The 26289-nt window shown below is 35.4% G+C and overlaps 1 protein-coding gene across 1 annotated transcript in view; it reads left to right on the forward strand.

Annotated features, from left to right (window-relative positions):
- LOC122416908 (uncharacterized) overlaps nucleotides 1-25807 on the forward strand; it is a 210762-nt gene extending 184955 nt beyond the window's left edge. The window contains exon 4 of the mRNA XM_043430058.1: nucleotides 20810-25807. Coding sequence (XP_043285993.1) covers nucleotides 20810-20860 — 51 coding nt within the window. The 3' untranslated portion in view covers nucleotides 20861-25807. The remainder of the gene's footprint in view (nucleotides 1-20809) is intronic.
- The last annotated feature ends 482 nt before the right edge of the window (nucleotides 25808-26289 follow it).

Below are 26289 nucleotides of genomic sequence, written 5' to 3' on the forward strand. Positions count from 1 at the left end.
GTAAGAAATCATTTCCAGTCCTGGAAACATTCAATTTATTACCGATAAAGCGAATGTTTCCAGGACTGGAAATGATTCCACCACTTTCACGTAACCCGAGTTTTTAAATTTCACGGAATAACGTTACTCGCAATACGATTTAAGCACTCAGCACCATACCAAAATGCTCGTATGATAAAGCCAGAAAATTGCAAAAAATGAGAGCTGTACTTCCGATGTCAGACGGTCCAGAGAAATGAGATTTCTTCATATGTAGCCAAGCTGCATTTTGAAATTCAGTCATAATTTTTTTTTTGGAAGATTGCTCAAATGAAAATAGTTGAGCAACGTGTAACATTAAATGCTGGAAAAACGTGGATAATTGACTATGGGAACCTCAAAATATTTATGTCTATCGCTCGTCTGTATCCGGGACTTGAATAAATTTCACAGTCTCAACGTAGCGTTTGATTTCAGGCCTGCGAATATCTAATGCAATTTATATAGTTATTCTAACCATTATAGTATCCCCGAAACCAACTAGATAATAAAAAAGTTCTGGGGTCTCATAATTCATAAATTCCTTGAAAAATTCGAAGTCCTGGAAACATTTGATTTATCCGTAAGAAATCATTTCCAGTCCTGGAAACATTTGATTTATCGGTAAGAAATCATTTCCAGTCCTGGAAACATTCAATTTATTACCGATAAAGCGAATGTTTCCAGGACTGGAAATGATTCCACCATTTTCACGTAACCTGAGTTTTTAAATTTCACGGAATAACGTTACTCGCAATACGATTTAAGCACTCGGCACCATACCAAAATGCTCGTATGATAAATCCAGAAAATTGCAAAAAATGAGAGCTGTACCTCCTATGTCAGACGGTCCAGAGAAATGAGATTTCTTCATATGTAGCCAAGCTGCATTTTGAAGTTCAGTCATAATTTTTTTTTGGAAGATTGCTCAAATGAAAATAGTTGAGCAACGTGTAACATTAAATGCTGGAAAAACGTGGATAATTGACTATGGGAACCTCAAAATATTTATGTCTATCGCTCGTCTGTATCCGGGACTTGAATAAATTTCACAGTCTCAACGTAGCGTTTGATTTCAGGCCTGCGAATATCTAATGCAATTTATATAGTTATTCTAACCATTATAGTATCCCCGAAACCAACTAGATAATAAAAAAGTTCTGGGTTCTCATAATTCATAAATTCCTTGAAAAATTCGAAGTCCTGGAAACATTCGATTTATCCGTAAGAAATCATTTCCAGTCCTGGAAACACACGATTTATCGGTAAGAAATCATTTCCAGTCCTGGAAACATTCAATTTATTACCGATAAAGCGAATGTTTCCAGGACTGGAAATGATTCCACCACTTTCACGTAACCCGAGTTTTTAAATTTCACGGAATAACGTTACTCGCAATACGATTTAAGCACTCAGCACCATACCAAAATGCTCGTATGATAAATCCAGAAAATTGCAAAAAATGAGAGCTGTACCTCCTATGTCAGACGGTCCAGAGAAATGAGATTTCTTCATATGTAGCCAAGCTACATTTTGAAGTTCAGTCATAATTTTTTTTTTTTTTGCAAGATTGCTCAAATGAAAATAGTTGAGCAACGTGTAACATTAAATGCTGGAAAAACACGGATAATGAACTATGGACACTTCAAAATATTTATGTCTACCGCTCGTCTGTATCCGGGACTTGAATAAATTTCACAGTCTCAACGTAGCGTTTGATTTCAGGCCTGCGAATATCTAATGCAATTTATATAGTTATTCTAATCATTATAGTATCCCCGAAACCAACTAGATAATAAAAAAGTTCTGGTGTCTCATAATTCATAAATTCCTTGAAAAATTCGAAGTCCTGGAAACATTCGAATTATCCGTAAGAAATCATTTCCAGTCCTGGAAGCATTCAATTTATTACCGATAAATCCAATGTTTCCAGGATCGGACATGATGCCACCACTTTCACATAACCCGAGTTTTTAATTTTCACGGAACTCCCTATGTCAGATGATCCAGAGAAATGAGATTTCATATGTAGCCAAGCTGCATTTGGAAGTTCGGTCATAAATATATTTTTTTTTTTTTCGAAAGATTGCTCAAATGAAAATAGTTGAGCAACGTGTAACATTAAATGCTAGAAAAACATGGATAATGAACTATTGACACCTTAAAATATTTACGTCTATCACTCGTCTGTATCCGCGACTTGAATAAATTTCACAACCCCAACGTAGTGTTTGATTTCAGGCCTTCGAAGATTTTAAGGAATTTATATCGGTATGCTAAATATTATGGAATTCCCAAAGCAAACCAGAAAATGACCCAGCAGTCCTGAGAACTGAAAACTGATAAATTCCTTAAAATATTCGAGGGCTTGAAATAAAACACTACGCTGAGGTTGTGAAATCTATTCAAGTCTCGAAAACAGCCAACCAATAGACGTCCCAATATTCCCGGACTTCTTTAAACAAGTTATTTCACAAAAGTCCTGATATCTATTAGAGTTCTGGAATCTTCCTTCCTACTGGAAATACCCGTTTTATCGCTATCTTGGAATATTCGAAGTCCTGGAACCATATACTGCGGTTAAGTCCCTGAAAGCACCCGAGTCTTCGTAAACGCCATCTAATAGATTTCCTGGAACTTTCGAAGTCCCTAAAACAAGCCGTATCATAACAAAGTCCTGGAACCTTCCAGTGTCTTGGAAGCCACAGAATCATGAATGGCTTGGAACAAATGAAGGTCTGAAAACAACCATTTCTTGAGGCGCACGAAATCTAATAGAGTTCTGGAAAGAGCCATTCATTAGACGTCTTGGAACATACCAAGTTCTTGTAACAACCACTATACTGATGTCCTGGATTATATAAAAGTCCTGAAAAAACTCGACTTATGATTGTCCCCAAAAGTGCTGAGGCCCCAAAGCAACCATTTGTGATAAGGTCCTGGAATTCTCGAAAGTCCTAAAAATAACCAATTAATCGGTGACCTGGTAACAACTGGATGATACCAATTCTACGATTATATTTAGGTTATCATAAAGTACATGATAATTTTACTTGCAATGCATGAATATTACGGTATTCCATCAAATTTCAATGCTTTCAAGTACTGTCCCTAAAACTGCCCCTACGCAAATATATATAAATAGAACAAAAATACACGCAACTGTTAGAATGATATTAGAAACTTTAATTGAATAAATGTTTTCCAATTTATTTCTTGTGTCATCATTATTTTTAAACATCCCCGTATTTTGCTTGATATTCAGTTTGGCTCTGCCCTCTCCGATCCTTGTTTTCACCCCATCAGTTTTGCAGCGGATCGATACATATTATTAATTCGTTCCCTAATATGTGTCCTATGATTTTCTACTCCTTCTTCATGATGATTGTGGTAACATGATTCGAGAGGTTTGTAACCATAATCTTGAATTGCACATTTTGTAAATCAGATTTTCAAAGAAATTTCTGGTCTTGGTATACTGGGTAGTTATTCTTTTCGCATTAGGTCTGTCGAGTGATAAATTTGGAAACTTGTTCCAGAAAGCCTTTGGATGCTTTTTTTGCTGATGATATGAAAAGTCGTATCTTCGGAATGCGGTGTGCAAACACAAATTTTGATAACAAAACTTATGGAATGACATGTATGTTGAGTATTTCCACTTTGCAAACTACAGATATGGAATTATTATAAAAAAAATTGATTCCGATAAGTCTACAGTTGCTCAGTTTTGGATGTGATCAAATATAATGCCTACCAACATCCCCAGAAACTTACAGAATTTCTGAATGCAATGTGCGCTATGTCATTTTAATGCAACATCATGACTTTTGACAACTTTTCATTATAATGCTGTAGATTTGGATCATTGAAATATAACGAAAATCTGCAAACTATACAATTTATATACTGTGCCATTCATTTTACATTTTGACTCTAACCGTAACATATATATGAAGTAAAAAATTGATTATAAAAGTCTTCAGTTGCTCATTTATGGATAGATTTGAAATTGCTGTCTTCGAAGCTCATTGCACAGATACATTGAACCGCAGCAGATACCTGCGAACTCTGAACTTTCTATGGATAAATATATATGCTACGGATCACCCCTTATCTTTCATTATGGTAATATGTAATGGAACTTGGTTCAGCAAGTTTTGAAGTATTTCTTTTCAAATAGTATTGAAGTTTGTATAACTGATATACAGCGAATACTTCTAAACTTTGATATTTCTGTGTTGCAGCATGTGTGCCAATCATTCAAATCATTTACTCCAACCGTATCCCCTTGAGAAAAAAAGGTTGGGACAAGTACATTGATGGTCCCTTGTTTCTGGATGACATAGAAAAAAGATTCAGAACCAGGAAAAAAATTCTATAGAAATAATAAACGAAAAATTGAAAAGTTCAAAAAAATTCAACAATAAAAAACAATCGAAAAAAATTCTGTAAGGAAAAATAAAAATTTTCAAAAAAATTCATAAATATTGAAGACATTGAAAAATGTACTATCCAAGTTACATGTAGTATAAAAATGTATGATATCAATTAGAGGCCAAGTTTTCATTGATAATTTGGAATATTTATTGAACAAATCGGAAACTTTAATTGAAACTCATGATAATTATTTTCAAGAAAAAAGTTAATGAAAAAAAAGTCATAACGGAAGTTACGTGCAGTACTAAAATGTATTATATCAATTCGAGGTCAAGTATTTATCGGTTATTCGAAATATAATCTCCGGCGACAAATGAGCGTTGAGAATCCTTGTCGGGCTCACAACGTTTTATCAAAATTACTAAAAAATTAATGGAAATGAAATCATTAAAAATTCACATGAAAATCATTCGTTACTTCAACAAGGTACACACTTTAAAGAATCGATTCCCCTCCGATTTTCAGGATCCCCTGGTATTATTCACAACATTCAACTTCGATTGGATCGGTACAAATTATGTTCAAATACGTCTTAAACGTACTTGTCCGGCCCATCACTTTTCATTCAAATTGCTCATTCGAAAACAAATCAAAAACAAAGTTAATGCATGTGTTAATATTAAGGAACAGTAATTCCCGAGAAAATAATTTTCCTTCGAATCGCTCTTGTCAAAATGAAACGAAAATGAAAGATAAAGTTGATTAATCTATTTATATCATATGAAGTCAGAATTCACAACAAAATAATTTTTCTCCAAATTCCAGGAATCCACGTGTCGTACTCGACTAGTGGTATTTATCAAAATGTGTACGTGACTATAGAAAAAAAAACATTGCATGGCTGAGTAGGTTCGAAAATTTCTTGTAATGTGCCTGATTATTTCTCATTTTCATTGGTTCTTTCCGAATGGTATGTGTTCACTGAAGAAAATGAGAAGTGGATATTGCTATACGAACTTGCGAACAATCAAGTTCGAATTACTTGGAGATATTATTTTTATTTCTATCGATTTTATTATATTTGTCATTTTAGAGCAGCCCTGATTTGTTTTCGAATGAGCAATTTGAATAAAAAGTGATGGGCCGGACAAGTACGTTTAAGACGTATTTGAACATAATTTGTACCGATCCAATCGACGTTGAATGTTGTGAATAATACCAGGGGATCCTGAAAATCGGAGGGGAATCGATTCTTTAAAGTGTGTACCTTGTTAAAGTAACGAATGACTTTCATGTGAATTTTTAATGATTTCATTTCCATTAATTTTTTAGTAATTTTGATAAAACGTTGTGAGCCCGACAAGGATTCTCAACGCTCATTTGTCGCCGGAGATTATATTTCGAATAACCGATAAATACTTGACCTCGAATTGATATAATACATTTTAGTACTGCACGTAACTTCCGTTATGACTTTTTTTTCATTAACTTTTTTCTTGAAAATAATTATCATGAGTTTCAATTAAAGTTTCCGATTTGTTCAATAAATATTCCAAATTATCAATGAAAACTTGGCCTCTAATTGATATCATACATTTTTATACTACATGTAACTTGGATAGTACATTTTTCAATGTCTTCAATATTTATGAATTTTTTTGAAAATTTTTATTTTTCTTTACAGAATTTTTTCGGTATTTTTTTATTGTTGAATTTTTTTGAACTTTTCAATTTTTCATTTATTATTTCTATAGAATTTTTTTCCTGGTTCTGTTATATCAATTCGAGGCCAAGTATTTTTTGATAAATTGAAAAATGTTACCACTTCAATTACGTGCAGCACTAAAGTGTATGATATCAATAGAAGGACAAGTAATTTATGAGTAACTCCAAATTTCAACATTATGGAATTGTTCTAAGAAGCTTTTGAGTTCAAAGAAATCACATGCAAGCTAGTCATTTCTTCCTCTATGGTGGCAGAAACTTATTAGAAAATCGATTCTTTTCAGACTCTCAGGAGCTTCTGGTATTATTCGCAATATTCGACGTCGATTGGATCGATACAAATTATGTTTGAATATAAGTTAAAAGTACTTGTCCGGCCCATCACTATACATTCAAATGAAAATCAATCATAAAAAAACGAAATTGTACGGCAGAATCCGGTAAAAAAATTATTGAAATGCGTTTTATTATTAGTTTAATATTCTTAATAATAGTATAGGTTAGTTATACCGAATGAAATTCGTTCGCTGGAAGAATTGAGAAGTAAAAGTTGCCGTCATTGCAATACAAACTGGGGAGTAATTTTGGAAGCTTGAACATATTTAACGTGCAAAATGTTTTTTATTCATCGATGCAGAATAACATTCTTTGTATTTTATAGGGCAGTTCATTTCCATTCTTATTAAATTAGTGCAATTAAAGGAAAATTACTTGAAGATATCTCTCTTAATTCTCTCTGCATGAATATTTGTACTCCATCAGTTCTAGAAAAGCCCTGATTTTTATTTGAATAAACAATTTTAATGGAAAGTGATGGGCCGGACAAGTACTTTTAACTTATATTCAAAGATAAGTCTGAAAAGAATCGATTTTCTAATAAGTTTCTGCCACCATAGAGTAAGAAATGACTAGCTCGCATGTGATTTCTTTGAATTCAAAAGCTTCTTAGAACAATTCCATAATGTTGAAATTTGGAGTTACTCATAAATTACTTGTCCTTCTATTGATATCATACACTTTAGTGCTGCACGTAACTCAAGTGGTAACTTTTTTCAATTTATCAAAAAATACTTGGCCTCGAATTGATATAATAAATTTTAATGCTGCACGTAAATTAGATGGAATTTTTTAAAATTGATTTAGCTGTTCGAATCAAATAAGAAGAATGAGGCATCGGTTTCCAAAATGATTTCAAGCGCGATTTTTCGGTTTTATATTTTTTACTTGTTATTTGATTCTTTGGACACTTCAAAAAATAGATACAGATTACTTTTTTTTAAAGATAATGTTTTTTCAAGATTTGTGAAATTGTTTTCGGATTGTATTGTATTTTTTTTTTAAATAAATTTTTTTACAATGTTTTGAATAAATTTGTTTTAAAGTTTTTTTTATGGATGTAACATATATTTCACCATTATGATCATCACCCTGTACCTTAATCATTGTACGGAAAGCTCCAATGGCCTTGACATGTGCGTTTCCCAACCTTTCGAATGTGCTGAATGTCTCTTGTAGTGGGGAACTGCCAATTTTCTCGTATTCACGGTATCTTAGCAGCGTATGAATCGTACCTGTGTCTAGCATTGCACGTATTTTTATATTATTTACTTCTACAACTATTTCATCATCCGTCGCTAATTGTGACACTACATTTACCGATTTCACAATACTGTCTTTCGTTTTTCCGTGCTCGTCACATTTCGTTGCGATGTGTCCAAACTTGTTACATTTAAAACACTTTGGTCCGTCATTTTTATTCGGACAATCTCGTGCCATATGTTCGCTTGATCCACATCCAAAACAATTTTGTACTTTCATTCCTTTTCGTTTATTATTCTTATAATCTTTCATGACAGTTTTCAATTGATTTCTCACCTGTTCTTTTTGCATTTTATTTCCCGATCTTTCTTTCATTCTATCGTAGCGTTCTATATTTTTTCGAAGCTCACCGATCGTGTCCGCGTTGTACAAAATTGTTTTTGCAGTTTCTTCATCCTGTATTCCGTCAATGATATACTGCATCACGGCTTCTTCTTCAATATCACTTTGATTTGCAATCGTATACATTGCATAATTGTATTGTCTCGGAGTTTCATTTGATAGCCTATTACGTTTTGACAGTTGCGAATGTACCAGAGCACTGTTTATTTTCGTCTCGAATTCACTCACCAGTCGTTTTTTTTAATAATTTCCACGATATCACTCCTTTTTGTAATGCGATGTATTGTTTAGCGGATCCCTTTAATAATTTTTTGCATAAATTACCTTTTGAAGATCATTCCATCGCAATAATGTTGACACATCTTCAAGCTCATCGATCCATTTTTCAACTGAAAATTTGTCATCGCCGGAGAAATTAGAGATACTTCCTTCCACGTCTTTAATTGTAAACAAATTCGCATAATTGCCCAGTCTCTCTACTGCTGTTCCTCGTTTTCTTCTTTGCACACCGATCGCTCCAATGTCACTTAGATAATTGTCTTCATCTTCTGATGTTTCTTCGTGACAGGATGCAATTGATGCCACTTCATCTTCTTCATCTTCTTCCTCTTCTTCTTCTTCATCTCCTTTCATATTTTCATTTTTTTCTTGCCGATCTTCTCCTTTATATTGTCTCAGCCGATTTATTAGCTCAGCTTTCTTACCCATGGTTGGTAACCTCAATTGCTCTAGTTGATTTCTTAGCTGAGTTATCGTCGTCTTTTCGTTTGGAGTCGAACATGCGAATATTTTTTTCTTCGCGCCTTGCTTCGTTTCATCCACTGCATTTATTTTCGCAAGGTCCATCTCGCATGCATTTGGCCTATCACCTCGATCTCTTGCATTGCTTGGTTGTGCTCTATCTTCTTGTACTAACCTAGCGTCGTCTCTCCTCGTTTCCTACTTTTTTTTTCGATCTTTCTAAAACCATTTCTTGACGACTTTTGACTTACTTTCGCTTTGACGACTTTTCGACTTGACAACTTTTCGACTCGACGACTTCCGACTTGACGATGTCTTACATTTGCAAGTTTCGTTCACGTTAACTTTCGTCTATCGACTCAGTATCCCGGACAAGCCCCCATTTGTAGGGTCTGAGTATTAGTCATTAGACAAAAGATTAAACGGGAACAAATTTTGGAAACGAACAATCACAAATAAACTTTATTGAATTGATAAATTAATTGTAATTATTGAACATCGAATTATTTTACGTCTTCCTTCTATTTTGGTTTGTTTATTCTGACTTCATTTTTTCTTTTTTTCTACCTCCGCTGTTTCGCTCGTTCTTTCACAACAACTCATCCCAATTATAATATCCCATTTATAATAATAATAATAATAATAATTTTTTTGTATAAAATCGAAAACACTTTTCGATTATCGAAACTTTTTTCTTTTTATTTTGAAAATAAGCGAAAAACGTGTAAATTGAAAATTGTTCAAATTCGAAACGGCGAATGAAACAAAATTTCTCACAATTGGCGAACGCAATCACAATAATAAATAAAAAAAAAACAATGATTCTGTAAAATCGATCAAAATTGAATAAATTGGAATTGTTAAATTCTTCAAAATCGAAATTCCGCGTTCTCACGTTTCTTTCATACCTGCTCCTTTTCTATTAAGGTAGCTCAAACCGACGCGTGGCGGCGTTCAGGCCCGGGGTCGGCAAGAGCGTTACGTTACAATATATTGCATTCCAAATCTAGAAATTTTTATTTTTTTTCGAAAATGGGGTTCGCAATATCTTTTTGAAGTATTCTTTTTTATTCATATCATTATACCCAGAGATGCAAAGTAAATGCACATATGTCGATGCACCAAATTTTCAAATTTTGCATGTACCCATCGAGATCCCATTGGAGCAAGAAAATGAATAGTGTGTCCAGATCAACGCAATTGCTTATTTTTTTATGTATGTATTGCATTCTAAAACCATAAAATGTTGTGCCATTCTCAAATGAGTCACCGCTGACTTTTTGTAACATTTATGATTATTTTTCATTATCTCTATTACTTATTATTTATATATGTCCCCTAGGATGATGGATCAGTCGGTAATCACACCTCGAATTTTTGAAGTTGTCACTCTTTGACATCGTTCGTCCGATAATAATAAAAATGTCATCGTACGCAGCACGATTACAAAAATCCAATGACATTTTTATTTTTTCGATCAGACGAACGATGTGGAAAAATTTCCTTTTCAAAATTTGCAGCAATCTCTCTCGCACTCATGGTTGTGATTACCGACTGATCTATCATCTTAATATGAGTAAAAAAAAAAATTGATCGCACTGCGCCCCAAAACGGTTCCAAATGATAAAAAAAAATCTACGCAAAGCCGTAGCTATGTCCGGTAAGAGAAAGACGTACCTGTAAGCATGAACTTGGATTTAAATATCAACTTTTCTGCATGATTGGATTTTTTGAATCTGGTTTATGTGTCAATTTTTTTTTCCTACTTTCCGAAGCTATTGTATATTAGTATCAAGAGACGCGGTAGCGGCTCGACGCCAAGTATTAAAAAAAAAACGAAAGTGTAAAAGAAAAATCAGCGCGAGCCCTGCCGCACTCTTATATACGCGAATATGTCGATTTATGACGTCATAATGTTTTTCAAACTATTCTCACGGATAAACCATTGCTGTTAAAAATCTGAAAATTGATGATGATTTTTTTACGATTTTTCTCTTTCAATTGATCTATGTTGCAAGTAAATCCGTTCATTCAATCCCGAGTGTTCGGGAATTAGCGAGGCTTCGGTGCCGGCGAGCGCTCTCGGGATCGAGTGCTCGCCCCACCGCGGGCGTCGCTAGCTCGCAGGCTCGGGAATTCGGGAAACATGAGACAACGGGCTTTTCGTGCTCTAGTTCTCACGCTCTTGCGGGGGGTCAGCACGTACTGGACACGCAATTCGGGTGTGGTCGACGCGACGTGGGGCGCATGCCCACGGCGCGTCTTCATCGATCTCCATATTGATTGACTAGTCTAGATCCGGTCGTTCAGCGTGCTGACGTGCTTCTCCGTTCAAGTTTAACTTTCGGCTAAATCTCTCCGGTAATTACGGTGTTTCACCAAAAATACTTCGCTCAATATCTTCAGGACATTCACGGGAACAAACTGGGTTACTCATTCGGACTTTTCTCTCATTGATTGCGGGTATTTCTCACGATAACTATCGGGCACGCGAAAGCACGCTTCGAGCGCTCATCGTAGCTTCGTCGAACGAGCCTCGTTCGACGTTGACCGGCTCTTCTCACTCGGGTAATCTGCATCGGTTCGGGTTTATTTTCAATAGTGGGCATACTGTCCACGTCACTCTACGAGCAATAAAACCTTTTTTACACTTTTATTCCGCTACGCATTGTGTCATTTATTTTCTCCCCACCAACACCAGATCCTTCACGCAACACCGAGATATGATGATTTAGACGATTAAAATCGAGTGTTTCGGTACGCGCTAGTCGCTTGGAGTCAGAAAGACTTAAGTAGCGTTTGATTACCTTTGGACATACGTCCTTTGCACGAAACGTGACTTTTGTCCCGTTTCGTTTCGCCCAGTCCACTGAACGCGATATCCCCTCTATTCGCGCCCGATCGAGCGCGAGAGACAGCGCGCGTACACTCGTTCCCTCTCTCTCCCACTCGTCGTAACGTGGCGAGAGATCTATACGTATATCCAAAAATGTTCTTACGTTCTTTTTAATGCTACTGCACCGCTGGTTTGGATATTTGGATCCAACAAGGCGCATTTTGAAGGGAAGGCATTTAGCTTTAATTTGATGTATTCGAAAAGTCTCTACGACTTTCATTACGGGTACTATATCGTTTCAACAAACATTGATATTTTGGTTCGTTTGATTTCTTTTTCAACTGGGCCGCAAGTTCAGATAAAAAATTTTGTCTCCTCAATTTTTCGATATATTTTTTTTAATTTATTTTTCAGCGGAACTTCGGATACATTGATAGTGGTAACTGCAGTAAAACGGGGCCGGGTGGAAATTCCGAACTGTGAGAAATCAGATGGCTTGAAATTTCGAGAATCGCTCTAGTGCAATATATCTATATTTATGTAGTACCGGCTGGATTTTCGGAATTTTGAGCCTTCTGATTTCGCACAGTTCGAAATTTCAATAAGTAAAACAATGGGGTTTTTTGGAAAATTTGAGAGAAAAAATTTTACTTTTTCAATTCCAACACATTCAAATTTTATCAGATTTTTTTGCAAATTTTTGTCAACCAAAAATTTCTACATTGTACGTTAATAAATTGATCTGGAATTTTCGAGAACTATAGAGCCGTATTAGAATATACACAGTGGAAAAAATTTCATTTTTACATTTGATTTTTTATTATTAACCGGTTGACTGGTAAGCTTTTTTTTTCTGGTTTCCGTGCCAAAACTGGTACGAGCCAATAAATTACCGAAATACCTGAAAATTTGTTTCTGGGGATTTTCGAGGTTGCTGATTTCATTCCCAATCTTAATTTTCATGTACCTACCTTCGAAAAGGATGAAAATGAGGGTTGAAAGTGAATATATCCGATTTTTCAGCGGCATGTTTTTATGTTATATTACATGGAAAATCCAAATTTTTTAGGATGAAAATGAACAAAATTCACGATCCCCGAGGGGGTGAAAAATGAGGGTTGGAGGTAAAATTTTCAGATTTTTCAATGGGAAATTCTTATATTATATTACATAAAAAATGTTCGTTTTTGAGGGTACCAGATTCTTTCATCGAAGTAAAATAAAATTCGCTACCTGCGAAAGGGTGAAAAATAAGGTTTGGGGATGAAATTTTTAGATTTCTTAATAGGGAGTTTTTGTGCTATATTACATGAAAATTTCGAGTTTTTTAGAACACTAGCCTCTTCTATCGAAATGCACCCCAACCCTCATTTTTCACCCCTTGGCAGATCGGGAGTTTTGGTTTATTTTGATAAAGGACTGTCATGCTCGACAAAAAATATATAGTTTTTATGTGGAAAAGCATAAAATTTCCCGTTGAAAAATCTGGAAATTTCACCCTCAAACCTTATTTTTCACCTCTTAGGGAATAGTGATTTTTTTTTTCATTTCAATAAAATAGTTTAGTGTCCTAAATAACTTGCAATTTCCATGTAATATAAAAAACTTTCACATTGAAAAATCTGAAAATTTCACCCCAACCCTTATTATTCATCTCTTTGGGGATAGTGAATTTAGTTTTATTTCGACAAAAGAGTCTAGTGTGGAACTTGGAATTTTCGGGTAATATCGCATAATAACTTTTCATTGAAAAATCTAACAATGTCAGCCTTAACGCTCAATTTTCACCTCTTTCAAGGTAAAAATTAAGCCCGAAACTCGATTCAGTGACACAAAAAACCCTTGTAAACCATTTTTCGTCCCAATCGGTTGAAAATTAAAAACGAGATTTCAATATGTACGCATATGATACATTATTACCAGAACTGACCCGACTTTTTTTTTGTATATACCAGTCAACAGGTTATACCTGATATGAGACGCCGATGCTCATTTTTTAGAAACTTGTGAATTTTGCGGATTTGGAAAAAAGTGCTGCATAAGAAAGGTAGTTTCTTCGATATGAGACAAACATTTGATGGATGCTTTTTACGCAATCCATGGTATCTTTTCTACGAGTTTTTCAGGAATGCTCTTCAGTACTTCATGCCATGTCTTATAAAAGAAATCGTTCAATAAAAAATTCAAAAATAAAAATGATACTTTTTCTATTTTGGATATTCTAATACGACTTCATGATTCTCGAAAAACCTAGATCAATCCATAACTGTTTGAAGTAAAAAATGTTAAAAATCTGATAACATTCTCATGAGCTGAAATTGAATAGAAGGTAAAACTTTTCTCTCCCTTCAAATTTCATAAAAAAACCACATTGTTTCAGAGTTACGACAATCAAGGTACTTGAAGTTTCACTGGAAATTGGACGGAGGAAAATGTAAAAAAAAAATCAGTAAATAAACAATCGCTGACGCAACTCTTCTTATGCTTGAAATATCGTGTGCAATCTAATATTTCTTACGATACGCGGAAATTTTCAAAATTTTTCTTTCGCTAAAAACGCGATGATTGAGCGAAAAAAATTGTTTCCAATAAAAAAATTGAAACTAAAACCTCAACTTTTGAGGATTCGCTCGTGGAATTGAGGAGAAAAAATTTCATGTGAAAACGCGGTCCAATTGAAAGGAGAATCCAACAAATCAAAAATCAACGTCTTTCGAAATGACGTAGCACCCGTAAAAAGGGTCGTAGTGACTTTTCGAATGAACCAAAGTAAAGGTGAATGTCTTCCTTTCAAAATGCGACTTCTTGCATCCGAGATCTGAACCAGTGGTCTAGTAGAAGAAAAAAGAGCGCGGAACATTTTTGGTCTTTTATTCGAAAATTTTTCCCCGGTAGTAAAAACACTTGAAAAAAAGTAAAAAAAAAGAGCGACAAATATTGAAAGACCGCAACCTTAGTTTTGAATGATCTTCACATATTATCATTGTTAATTTGAAATTTTCTTCTTCATTATTTGTTTCATGATAGGGAAAAAAATATAAGACCATTCTAATATAGACAAGATTTACATCATTTGAAATTGACTAAACAATTTTTGTCCGTCAACGTAGAAAAAATAACTATTTAATAGCGTTGATTGCTTTCGCTACCTGAAGGTACTTACTCAACTTTAAACAAATCATTTGTAAAAAATTTTTTGGAAATAAGAAAAAATGTATAATTTTCCAAAATATTTAGTAATTGTAACTCTTCTAAAATAAAAGCGAAATCACTATAAAAATACTTCAAAAAAGTAAAAAAAGAACGCCAAGTATTAAAAAACCGCCTCTTTAGTTTCGAATATATTTTCAGTAAATGAAAAATTTCCTTTCCCATTATTTATTGCTAAAATGACGTAGTAGGGAAATCAAGATAGTAAAAAAAATATGAGATCATTTTAGCATAGCCAAGAATTTTGAATAAATTTTGATTTCTGCAGAGAATCATGTTACACCTCCAACTGTGCCGGCTAAAGAGTTTTGTGACTTCAAGCGTTCCCAGAATGATTTTGCAATTAAGATATTGTTATTCTAATTTAATGCCCAAATACCGAAATGCCAAATGCCGAGATATCGTCGATCAAAGACAAAAGAGTCCTTGATTCAAAGTTGAACTTCTCAACAAAAAATGGTCCTACCGAAGTTTTTAAAAAAGCAAATTGACGCTGAATAAACCAGTCCATACCATGGCTTAGTTGAAAAAAATAAATCTACGTTTGTGGAATAGAAAAAAAAAGCATAAAAATTTGCAAATTTTTTTCTCGCATTTTTTCTCAAAATTGCGCAGAACATGTACCTCTGCATTTTTTTCGTTATAAGATCTTGAAATTAGAAACTTAAAGCTTCAAAATTGTGCAGAACATGTAGCTCTACATTTTTTTCGTTATAAGATCTTGAAATTAGAAACTTAAAGCTTTAAAATGCGTTTTTTTTAGACCTCGATACGACCATTTTTCACTGAAATGCACCATTTTGAAAAATCACTAAAAATTCGAAAAAACCTTTTGACCCTTTAATTTTTTTTTGTTAGTGTAGTATGGAAGTCCTTATTATTTGATCTGTATATTGAATACTAATATACAATAGCTTCGGAAAGTAGGGAAAAAAATTGACACATAAACCAGATTTAAAAAATCCAAGTTTCTCCAATCATGCAGAAAAGTTGATATTTAAATCCAAGTTCATGTTTACAGGCACGTCTTCCTCTTACCGGCCATAGCTACGGCTTTGCGTAGATTTTTTTTTTATCATTTGGAACCGTTTTGGGGGACGGTGCGATCAATTTTTTTTTACCCATATTAAGGGCCACCCTAATGTCCATGTTTTATATTTCTTCTGTAATGTTTATTGTCTATGTATGTCCTGTGACGTGACATTTTGCCCCGCCACTCGTACGAATTGTGTCGACCAGTGGACCGGGTTTACGGCCCATTTTCCACGACTTTTCGACTCGTCGGGTGTTGGTCGGAGCCGGACTCATTATTGCGTAATTATTGTATTAAGTTCGAAAAACCGCCTACATTACCGATTTGAGAGATTTTAGTTAATTTTAGCTACCTGTTACCTACGTGGCAGGAAGAGAGAGAATTTCGTTGTCTATTTTTGGATTTAATCTGACGTTTATGTAAAGTAAAATTTCATTGTCGTTTTGGGACATTTGGTGTCGCCTCCGCGGCTGGGTTTGCGAACCGTCTTTTATTGTGACGATGCTTTGCTGTTGTTCGACCCGATCTCGTTCGCGAGAAACACCCTGCCACACCGTCTTCGAGTTACGAGCATCATTCTCGACCAGTGGACGGCTGAGAGGACACGCTGGCATAGGCCATTCGTTGAACGCCGCCCGTGCCTCTCCCGCTGCAGTAACCGATAGTTACACCGTCCGCTACACCGTAAATTCGGGTGCCACGGTCCGTGCGATACGGCGCCTCGTCAGGTGGGATTCGGGGGAGTTTTCTGGAGCCAAGGTGCTGTTTTGCCTGGTGGTTTTTGTCGTGGGCCCACCATGACTTCTAGACGTCCGAAGTCATGAGGGAGGCCTCTCCTCGGTCCTTCAGAGCTGCCCGCCGGATCCCCAAGAGGAAAGGCACTCGAATCACGGTAATTAAGTCGGGAGGAATGTTTCAAACGGATGGGAGAGGTGAGAGCAACAGGGAGGCAAATTACCGACGTGGCGCTTCTTAATTTGAATTCCCGCGAAAGCGTGAACTACGAGCCTATGCTCTGGCTCACGCCTAGCGTGTGAGCGCTGCGGTTCGTGGGTCTAGTGGGGGGGATGGCGCCGAATATTGAGGACCACTCGTTCGCACAAGGAGTCTTGTTCCGATCACCTCACCGGCGAGTCAGAAGTCCGAGTCTGCAGTCATCTAGGTCTCTTTTGTCTTTTCTTCGGGTGCGACGAGTGATCTCCTCGGTAAGCCCACTACTCTTTCTCCCCGGGTTCTTTGGTAGAGTTGAGCGTATTGTTTCGGAATTTAGTTCCGGTTTTCTTTGAGTTTTGTTGCCTGGTGGCCTTTTCTTTGAGGGAGACCTGTGTGGCGAAGTAGCGAGCGAGATTGCGGCCGCTACTTCCCAATCTCTCTCTCTCTTTCTCTCTCTTTCTCATTGTCGCGTTCGGGATGTACGGCGGTTAGTCAAGGCATTATTTTTCAGTATTTTTCTCTTGTTTCTTTTATATTGCGCATTCTTTCGTACCTGCTATTGTATTATTTCTTGTCTCACGATCGACGTATTTTCTGTTACCTCTTTTGAAGCATTCTATTGTAAAATTGCGTTATTCTCCGTCGTCGATCATAATTTCGCCTATCTTTTGTCTTTCGCGTTGCGTCCGTGCATTGCCCAAAATCGCGGACTTCTATCTTTTGTGATTTCTGTCGCCGTGTGGTAGGTTAGCTCGCGGATGAATTATTGGGTAGTAAATTACCAGGTGTCGATTACCTTTTGCCTTTGCGCTACTTACGACACCCGCGTAATCTACCTGGAATTGTCTCACCGTGGTCACTTTGTTGCCTACCCTGCCTTAGTGACCAATGCGTTACAATTTCCGTCATAGCAGTTACCTATTACCTATTGCCTATTGCCTGTAGTTACCTTGCGAACTCGGGTAGGTCGTTGGCGACGTTTAGTTACCTACTTGTAAACAGGGCCAACGCGATGGCGAATTAAAATTACCATTTTTCCGAATTATTATCTTGTTTCGTTTAACTGGCGAACCTAAACTATCGTTTCCTGAAATATTATTTTGTTGAACATTAATTGGCGATCTCGTATTTTTCTCCTGTATAATTTGTTTTCCGCTAAAAATTGTGAATAAATGACGCATACTGTTTTGAATTTTATATTTTGTTGTGGGCTATTTCTTTTGTGATCGCTACTTTGTCCCAAGGACCCTCCCTCTACCTTTTGTATCTCAGATGAGCTGAGTAGTCGGACCGTCCTCGGTCACTCGTTCCCCTCGTGCACTCTAGACTTTAATTTTGCGTTGCGTTACCATCACGAGAATTGACGAAAATCAAGTCGATTAATTCGACGGTACTTGGTACCTGGCGCCCAGTTCATCCCCGTAGCTGGAGAGTAGCGTGAGGCGAGGTGAGTGAGCCGAGACGGGACAGATCGTACCTTCCCGGGAAAATCTTGTTACAGTCCATATTCCATAATCAAAAATGTGAAGTGATAATATATCGCGCACATGTCAATACACAGAATTTTCAAAATTTACAAGTATCCGCTGCGGTTCATTCATTTTCATTTTCTTACAGACAAAAAGAGTACCACAGATTCATTAACTTAATGATGCCAATACGAAAAGTAATAAAGACAGCGCAGTTAAAAGCAAACAGAACCCAAAATTGTTTGATGTATTTGCGCATTGGCCTTCGAAATATTCAGAAATAAGTGACTGAAAACGTTAGTAATGAATTTCTCCGTTTATATACTACAGTCGAAACCAAAAAATGAAATCATTTGCACAACGGCCGCTTTACAGAAATATCGAAGTTTACAGGTATTCGCTGCATACCAGTAATACAAACTTTGATACTATGGATCTGTGTACATGATACTGTATCTAAATTTTTCTAGTTATATTGTTGAAATCAATATAAGGAAATAGAAATGCGAATGTCCCTCATATTGTCTAGAGAATGAATAGAAATTGGTATGGATATACTGTAAGCTACGAAGATGGGAAAAAGGGTCCGGTGAACATAGCCAAACTAAGTGAAAGAAAATTTGACAACAATGCATTGGATTTTTTAGACAAGACACTTTTACTTCACCAAAGTTTTTCAAAATTTATTTGATTGCATTTACATATAACCACACATATTTTTTCTTCAATATTATTACACTACATAAAATTTCTAAACGTTCGCGTGGTTATAATGACAGAACGTTTTTTTCACGTTACGGTACGACGCCCCTATTGACGAGACTCCCCTGTGGTTTCGATGTGTCGTCGATGATTTCCCGAATTTTCGAGAATATTCGAAGATAAGAACGATGCGATGGTATGAGTTTCCTTGGCCTGTTCGTGTACGAGCCCTGCTCGAAGTACGCCGATGTTTTCGAATGTTTCCCCTCTGGTTTTCTCTCTCGCCTTTCACTTGGACTATCAACCTGGAAGAAGTCCGACCTGGAAACAGCTAAACGGGTGAACCCACGTTTGAAATATTTCGACGAAACGATGAGCCGTTTTCCGAGTTCTGGATCTTTCCTAATTTCAACCTCTTTCCCTTATCCCGGGGACTATTCGCATGAAAAAAAAAGCAAAATCGATCGCTTGGGGTAAATTGAGTGTACCGTATAGATTTTTTTCCTTATAAAAGCTTTGCGACGTCGCTATGTGGTCGGAGTACCGGGCGTTAAAGACGTGAGAATGTTTTCTCGGAGTTTTTGATTCTACTCTTATTTCCATTGGACGGTGTCCAATAAAAAAAAACTGTCACAATTCATACACGTACATATATCGAAATGTGAAGCCTTTATTCGTTGCCATGATTTTGTTTATTCGTTGTCACGGATCGTTACCAAGCATCATTATTAATTAGTTTTTGCTGCTAAAGCGGGTGCGTAGCAGAAATAATTTGTCGCATCAGCAAAATGCAACAAGTCTTCACTTTCACGGCGTTCTATGTGTTTTATTTCAACTTGATATAAAATTAGAGTAAATTCACTACATGTAATTAAAATAGTTATTGATAATGCCGTAAACGTGAAAAAAAATACGCGAAATTGCAACATTTAGAAAATTCACAGCTCACTAACCAACTAAAACCTGTTCTGAACATTTTCAGTATTGTTTGGGTATAGAATGAGGAACATTTCCTGAAAATTTCAAACCATCCTATTAAGATAGAACAAGTTCTCAGATGTTTGAAAACAACGATTTTAAAAAAATCAAATACCTTGAGAGGCTGTGTCTTGAAAGGAACGTGGTAATATATAAATATTCGTGTATGCAACACACGCAAAAATATACCTAGATGGAAAATCAGAGCCTTATTAAAGCCGTCTACGTGAAAAATTGTTGCTACGGACACGTTTCAAATATGCAGGAAATTTCGTAAAGATAGTAATTTAAGAAAAGGGTGCTTATTCAACCGGATTTTTGTTTGGGGTGAAAAAGTATTTTTTTCTCATAAGTAGAAGGTTCACAAAGGAAAATGCCATTTCATACGAATCTTTAAACCTCATGGGGCTTGCATGAAAAAATCATCGAAATGGATTAAAAAAATGACTTTTTAGGAATTTTGAAAAATTCTACAGTGGTCAAAATTTCATGCGTGCACATCAAATTTGGAGGATCGTCTTGTTTTGCAACCTACTATTCAGGAAATAATCGGCAGCCAAATCGCTGACCCAAGCGCACAGGCTGCAGTCGAGGAGTAATGGATCTGTCCATTTATAATAAATACTCATTTCAGACGCCAAACTGCTATAATTGTTTCGTTATTACTAATACGCACAAATCTCTGGAAGAGCGTCTTGAGGCGAACTCTCTTTTGTCAATGAACCTACCTCGAGTTGCTATCATGATTCTAATTATCTACAGTACACTAATCCTCTTGCGATGTATTGTAATGCTTTTGAATTAAAAAATAATGTTGTTCTGATTGTGGTTTTTTTTCTATTACAGAATAAACAGTTCCCATCGATGATTTGTGTAGCGAATGAATCGAGCTCGTGAGTCTATGTTGGATCTCGTATGCATTAAACATCGAATGGGAGAAGAAAAAGAAGAATAATAAATGGAAGACAATATATCACGGATACTTCGTTTATGGAAAGTTAATAACAGCAATATAGATATCCTTATCAAGTAAATACACTGCAATCTCTATTAGCGTAAGAGTAACGAGACCACAGCCGCCGCGTACTCACAGGTATAATATATTGCGCATAATACACAGAAGCGGGTACTGCGCGGGAGATATGAATTAAACGGGAGTGACATAGATTACGTCAATAGAGATTGCGGTATTTTGCTCAGTTTTCGGGCATCATTTATTATCTTATCTACTGAAAGATTTTCCACAAGAGTATGGAAGAGGGAAAGGAAGCATCCTAAAGCAATTTCTTTAGGACTTTGACTTGAAAGTTAAGTCCAGTTTTATCATGTACGCTTGTTCATGCGTACATGTTCCAGACATCGAAACTTAAAATGCCTCTGAACTCTCTCAGATAAAGATTTTTACAGATAAGATATTAGGTATTTGAAATAAAGAAAATTGAATAAAAATGAATTTTGCACGCATATATTTTACGTATGGTATAGAAAGTAACTGAAGTACTTGTATTTCATAATTAAGCTCATAGTTTTATATCCTCCTTGGTAGAGATTAAACAAACATAAAAAAATCCATTTCGACTGATATCGGGCTAGTGATGTTGCAGTAGCTTTCAAGTGATGTACACGGAATTGCGTATACGTGAATAATATTTATGTGAGGTTAATACTCAAACGTCCATGCTAGTCAGATAGCCATTTTTTGTTAAAATTTCTTCATTTAATCCTGATATACACGTGTGAACATTGAATTAGCCGCGATTTTCAATATTTGTTTCTTTTCCTTCGGTGTAAAATTCCTGCAGTGCTGTGAAAAATTTTTGTACGCCCAAGGCAACGCTTGTATCTGTTTTTTTTTCTACGAATTATGAAATTCCTAAGTTTTTATTGAGTCAAGGGGTAATTCTTCATTCTTGGGGAAAATTCGATACTAGTGTCCGATACTAATATCGAACATTTTTTGATTCTCAAAAATTATAACGCACTAATTTAAAACTATGATTTGAAACATCAATTTTAAAATTGTACCCACCAGAAAAAGCCACTATACAATACTTCTAACACATGATCCCTGGTGAAATACTACACGTTTTTGAAAGTATGTGTTTTTGAATAAGACAATAAAAGAATCAATATTCTCTGGAATGTAGAATACCCCTGTAGTCCCATCGTATTAAAAAATGGGGCGGATTTATTCGTTGGAATGAAAAGAACTCGGGTATAACGATAATGGAACTATATATTGAAAAGATAATTCGGATGAGTTCATCAATTTTCAATAAATTCAATTTCGTATGTGTCCATCAATTATTTGACGATGAAAACACAACCAACTTCAATTGTTTCAATTATAAGTATCAGTTATACGCACTGCTAGAATACTTTTTACTATTTTCTTCTAGTTCATCCGCTCAGCAAAACACAACAAAATGAATTTGAACAAGGCTCTGTCCATTCAACAACGATATTTTATAGATAACCACAAAAGTGTTTGTACATGGCAATGACGTAATTAACTGGGAACCAAATCGAGAACAAAATTTTGCACTTCACAACATATTGGTGAATTGTTTTTCTTACAATGAGCAAAAGTTGAACTAAGAATAGATTTTAAGATTACCACATCTTACTTTCTTTGCAATTGTGATATTTCTACACCCACAAAATAAAAAAAAGCATTCGCTTGGAAAATGAAGGTAAAATGCTGTACTCGATTGGTTAAGTCAGGGTAACGCTTCCATAACAAACGAGAAAATGGAAAATCTCATAAGGGTTTATATTAGTCGGTAGTCCGATATAGATTCGGTAATCATTTATTTTTGTAATATATTTACTTTACTATATTTTAGTGCAATGCGATCACCTGTTGTGAGAAGATGCGCTTATTATATCTTCTCAAATTGTATTCATCAATTTAGAGTATAATGATTGAAGTTTTCAAGTTGCGAAATGAACCGAACTGTTCACTATTAAAGTTTGAAGCAAGCTAAGCAAAGAAATGCATGAGACATTCCACGCCATTTCACAAGACCGTGACCTCGCTGGTTATTATTTCTTCATGATAAATGTTTGTACAGTTTTTCATGGTCTATGAATTCTCAAAAACGTTGGATTGTGGAGATCCATGAGCGTTTTTTTTTCATTGATACTTTTCAAACTAGTTGAGATATCAGCCAATGTCAAGTGGGAATTGTTCTACGTTGATTCATATTTCTTGGAAATCTCATAAAGTAATCATTAACAATTACAATCTAAATATATTTAGGTTTGCGTTTGAAATGGTAAATGTTCAATCATTATTTCCACGCGTTGTCAAGTAAATGTTAAAATTACATGACTTACTCACGATGAGGATTTTTACTATTGGAAGAACCGCGAAAAGAAGATCAAAAAAACGGGAAAAGTCGCAAACTCACGCCACATATTTCATACACTTGATCGGGAGCTTACACTCGCTACCTATATCGAGTTCGTTATTTTTTGTCACGGTTCTAATCGTGGTCAGAAATTCATGAGAAATGGAATTCATTCTGTTGAAAATTATTGGGAGTAAATAAAATCGCCGAGCTCTCGATATCCGGTTGCTTGGCCGAGCTATCACTCGTGGCGCACGTCAGAAATGCCGATCCATTCTCTCCTTCTCACTCACTCTTGCACACACTCGATCCCGACTTTTTCTTGCGAATCTTCACGAACGATTACCAATTACAAACAAAAAATTTTTTGAGATTTCCGTATACGGCCACGTAACCAGTTTTATTTTAAATAACAATGTGTCTTGAGAGATCAATCTCACGAGATCGGAACACGAGTAAATAAATAATTTTACTGTCTAAATCAACTCGTGGCAGAGTCGCCACCGTCACTGCGTTTTCTCAAGTTTTTATTTATTCTACGGGATCGATCGCGATTTATTTCTTCCGTTCTCAAAAGAATGCGAAATTAACCAAAACGAAAATAATTCTCTCACTGAAAGAATTGAGCGAAAGCTCACTGAAGAAAAGAAACAATGAAGGGACAACACTCACGGTGTTATACACTCTCTGGATCGTACGTCTCACCCGCCCAATACTTGCGAAAACCAAACGAGATTGATCCTCGTTACGCGGTGGTACTTTTAACTGGTATTGTATTTAAAATCGTTTCATTATGTATCCGTAGCATACAATAATTTTGTGACACACGTTTCTGTGATCAATACGATTTTATTCTCACATATCCAATACACCATGATCTTGCAAAGTAATTTCGTTTTTTTTGTGTACATCTTTTATAACCAATTCATGCCTGTCGTTTGATCGAATACGTGGAATACACTAACAACATTAAGAAAAATGTAGATTTGATTACGAATTCAATATTCAAGTTTAACTCATTATATTTTATGTTTTAGCTGAATTTACTTTAATAGAAATTCCAATGAACCTATCTATCTACCTTCAGATTATTTAAGCGGGGAAAATACTCACGCTACCGTTCTATCATAATGTGTCATTATTATTTTACCATTGTGAATATCGGTATCGGCATTGAATGCCAATGCAGTTTCTAGAAACACAGAAAAATTTTTATGTCAAATGTTTTATAGATACATCAATTTACTGACCAATCTCGTGAGCGGAGTACACTTCGACTTCAATTTAATATTGAGGTTAAGAGAAATTTATCTTATTTTTTTCACTCATTGTTCAATAACAAAGCTATCTATATTCTGACAAGTATGTTTACCTTCAGGAAACCAATGCCATGGGTAAAAAAAAGTAATGATTTCATAAACGACCTTAGAGATGCGTGAGAAAATGAAGAAAACGGTCGGAAATTTTAGGGTTGCCAGACACAAAATGGACTGACGATTATATGATTTTCTTCAATCTTTTTTTTAAGAAGTTTCGGTACAGAAGTCTAAATATTAAGAAATTGATCAAATTTGGTGATAATGTTCTTCAACATCAAGTGCGAAAACACAAATTTTTTCAAAATTTTCTTCTACCTAGTTATCGAGTAATTACACATTAAAGCAAATTTCTTATGCCCGGAATGTATACCTATATATATATATATATATATAGCCAAGGTATGCCCGCTTCGCTGGGCACACAATAGTATCCAACACAGATTTCCATATGACCTATGTGATACTGTGTACAGGTATGCGTTTACATTTCTTTACATAGCTTTTTCAATTAATCATGTATAGAATCGTGTATCGGGTATGGAAAATGAAAAAAAAAGTTAAAAAAAAAAATTTGCGATAATTTTTTTTTCGGTAGAGAACGAACAAAATCCGTTCTTAGTGAGCGTCTACGATGGGAGAGGAGTAACCGTGACAAATTTCACGATCCTAACTTCAGTGGTTTAGGCCGTGCGTTGTCTGTCAGTCAGTCAGTGAGTCACGCAACAGATATATATATGGAACGCTATGCTTATACACATGAACTTTATTGGTCAATTACTAGATAACTGTATAGAAGAAAAATCTTAAAAAATTTGTATTGTCAAATTTGGCACTAAACAATATGTTCACCAAATTTGATAAAATTCTGAACTTTTTGAAATTTTTTATGTTTTTAGCATGGTTTAGCATGGTAATATTGTATCGCCTCTATCGAAACTCCTTAATTCAGTTTTTTCTTTTTATAAAAGTATGAGATTTGGAAATTAAATTATCTTTTTAAAATACAACACTCTTTCTATACTTTGGAAGATAAAAGAATTACGTGATTGAAAACATAAGGAACAATGTTACGATTCTTTGGAAATTTATCACAGTTGTTAGATGGCTTAATGGCGTGGAATCTCTTGTATATAAGTCTGGATGAAAACAGAATAAAGCACGCGTTTCACGAATATATTCTAGTTATTTCATATGTCCACCCTATTTTCGATAATTTTGTCGAATTTGATACCACATTGAAGAGGGTGCGATGATGATCCTACGATTGAAAAAAGAGAAAAAATATTTCTGGCTATTTGTCTTCAATAAGATTCTTAAGGGAAAGATCGAAGAGCAATACAATTTGAGGTTGCACATTTATTTTTAATTAATTTTAAGCAGAAATAATTGAAAAAATAGTGAAACCCCAAGAACGCAGATTTTTTTTCTGACAAGGTAAAATGTTTCGGAATCGTAATGACAAATGGGAGCATATATCAACGATTCAAGCCAGTGGGTAAAATTGCATCTACCGCCCTCTGGCTCGCTGAAAGCGTGCTACCACTTTGCTATCGATTGGCTCAATAGTCACTTATATAACGGAATGAATGGTCGATATTACCAAGAATGAATGAGAGCGCTACTACAATTTGTTATTTTGTACTGGAATGACCAA

Source organism: Venturia canescens, chromosome 10 (assembly GCF_019457755.1).
Source record: "Venturia canescens isolate UGA chromosome 10, ASM1945775v1, whole genome shotgun sequence".
In the NCBI taxonomy this organism is placed as follows: Eukaryota; Metazoa; Arthropoda; class Insecta; order Hymenoptera; family Ichneumonidae; genus Venturia; species Venturia canescens.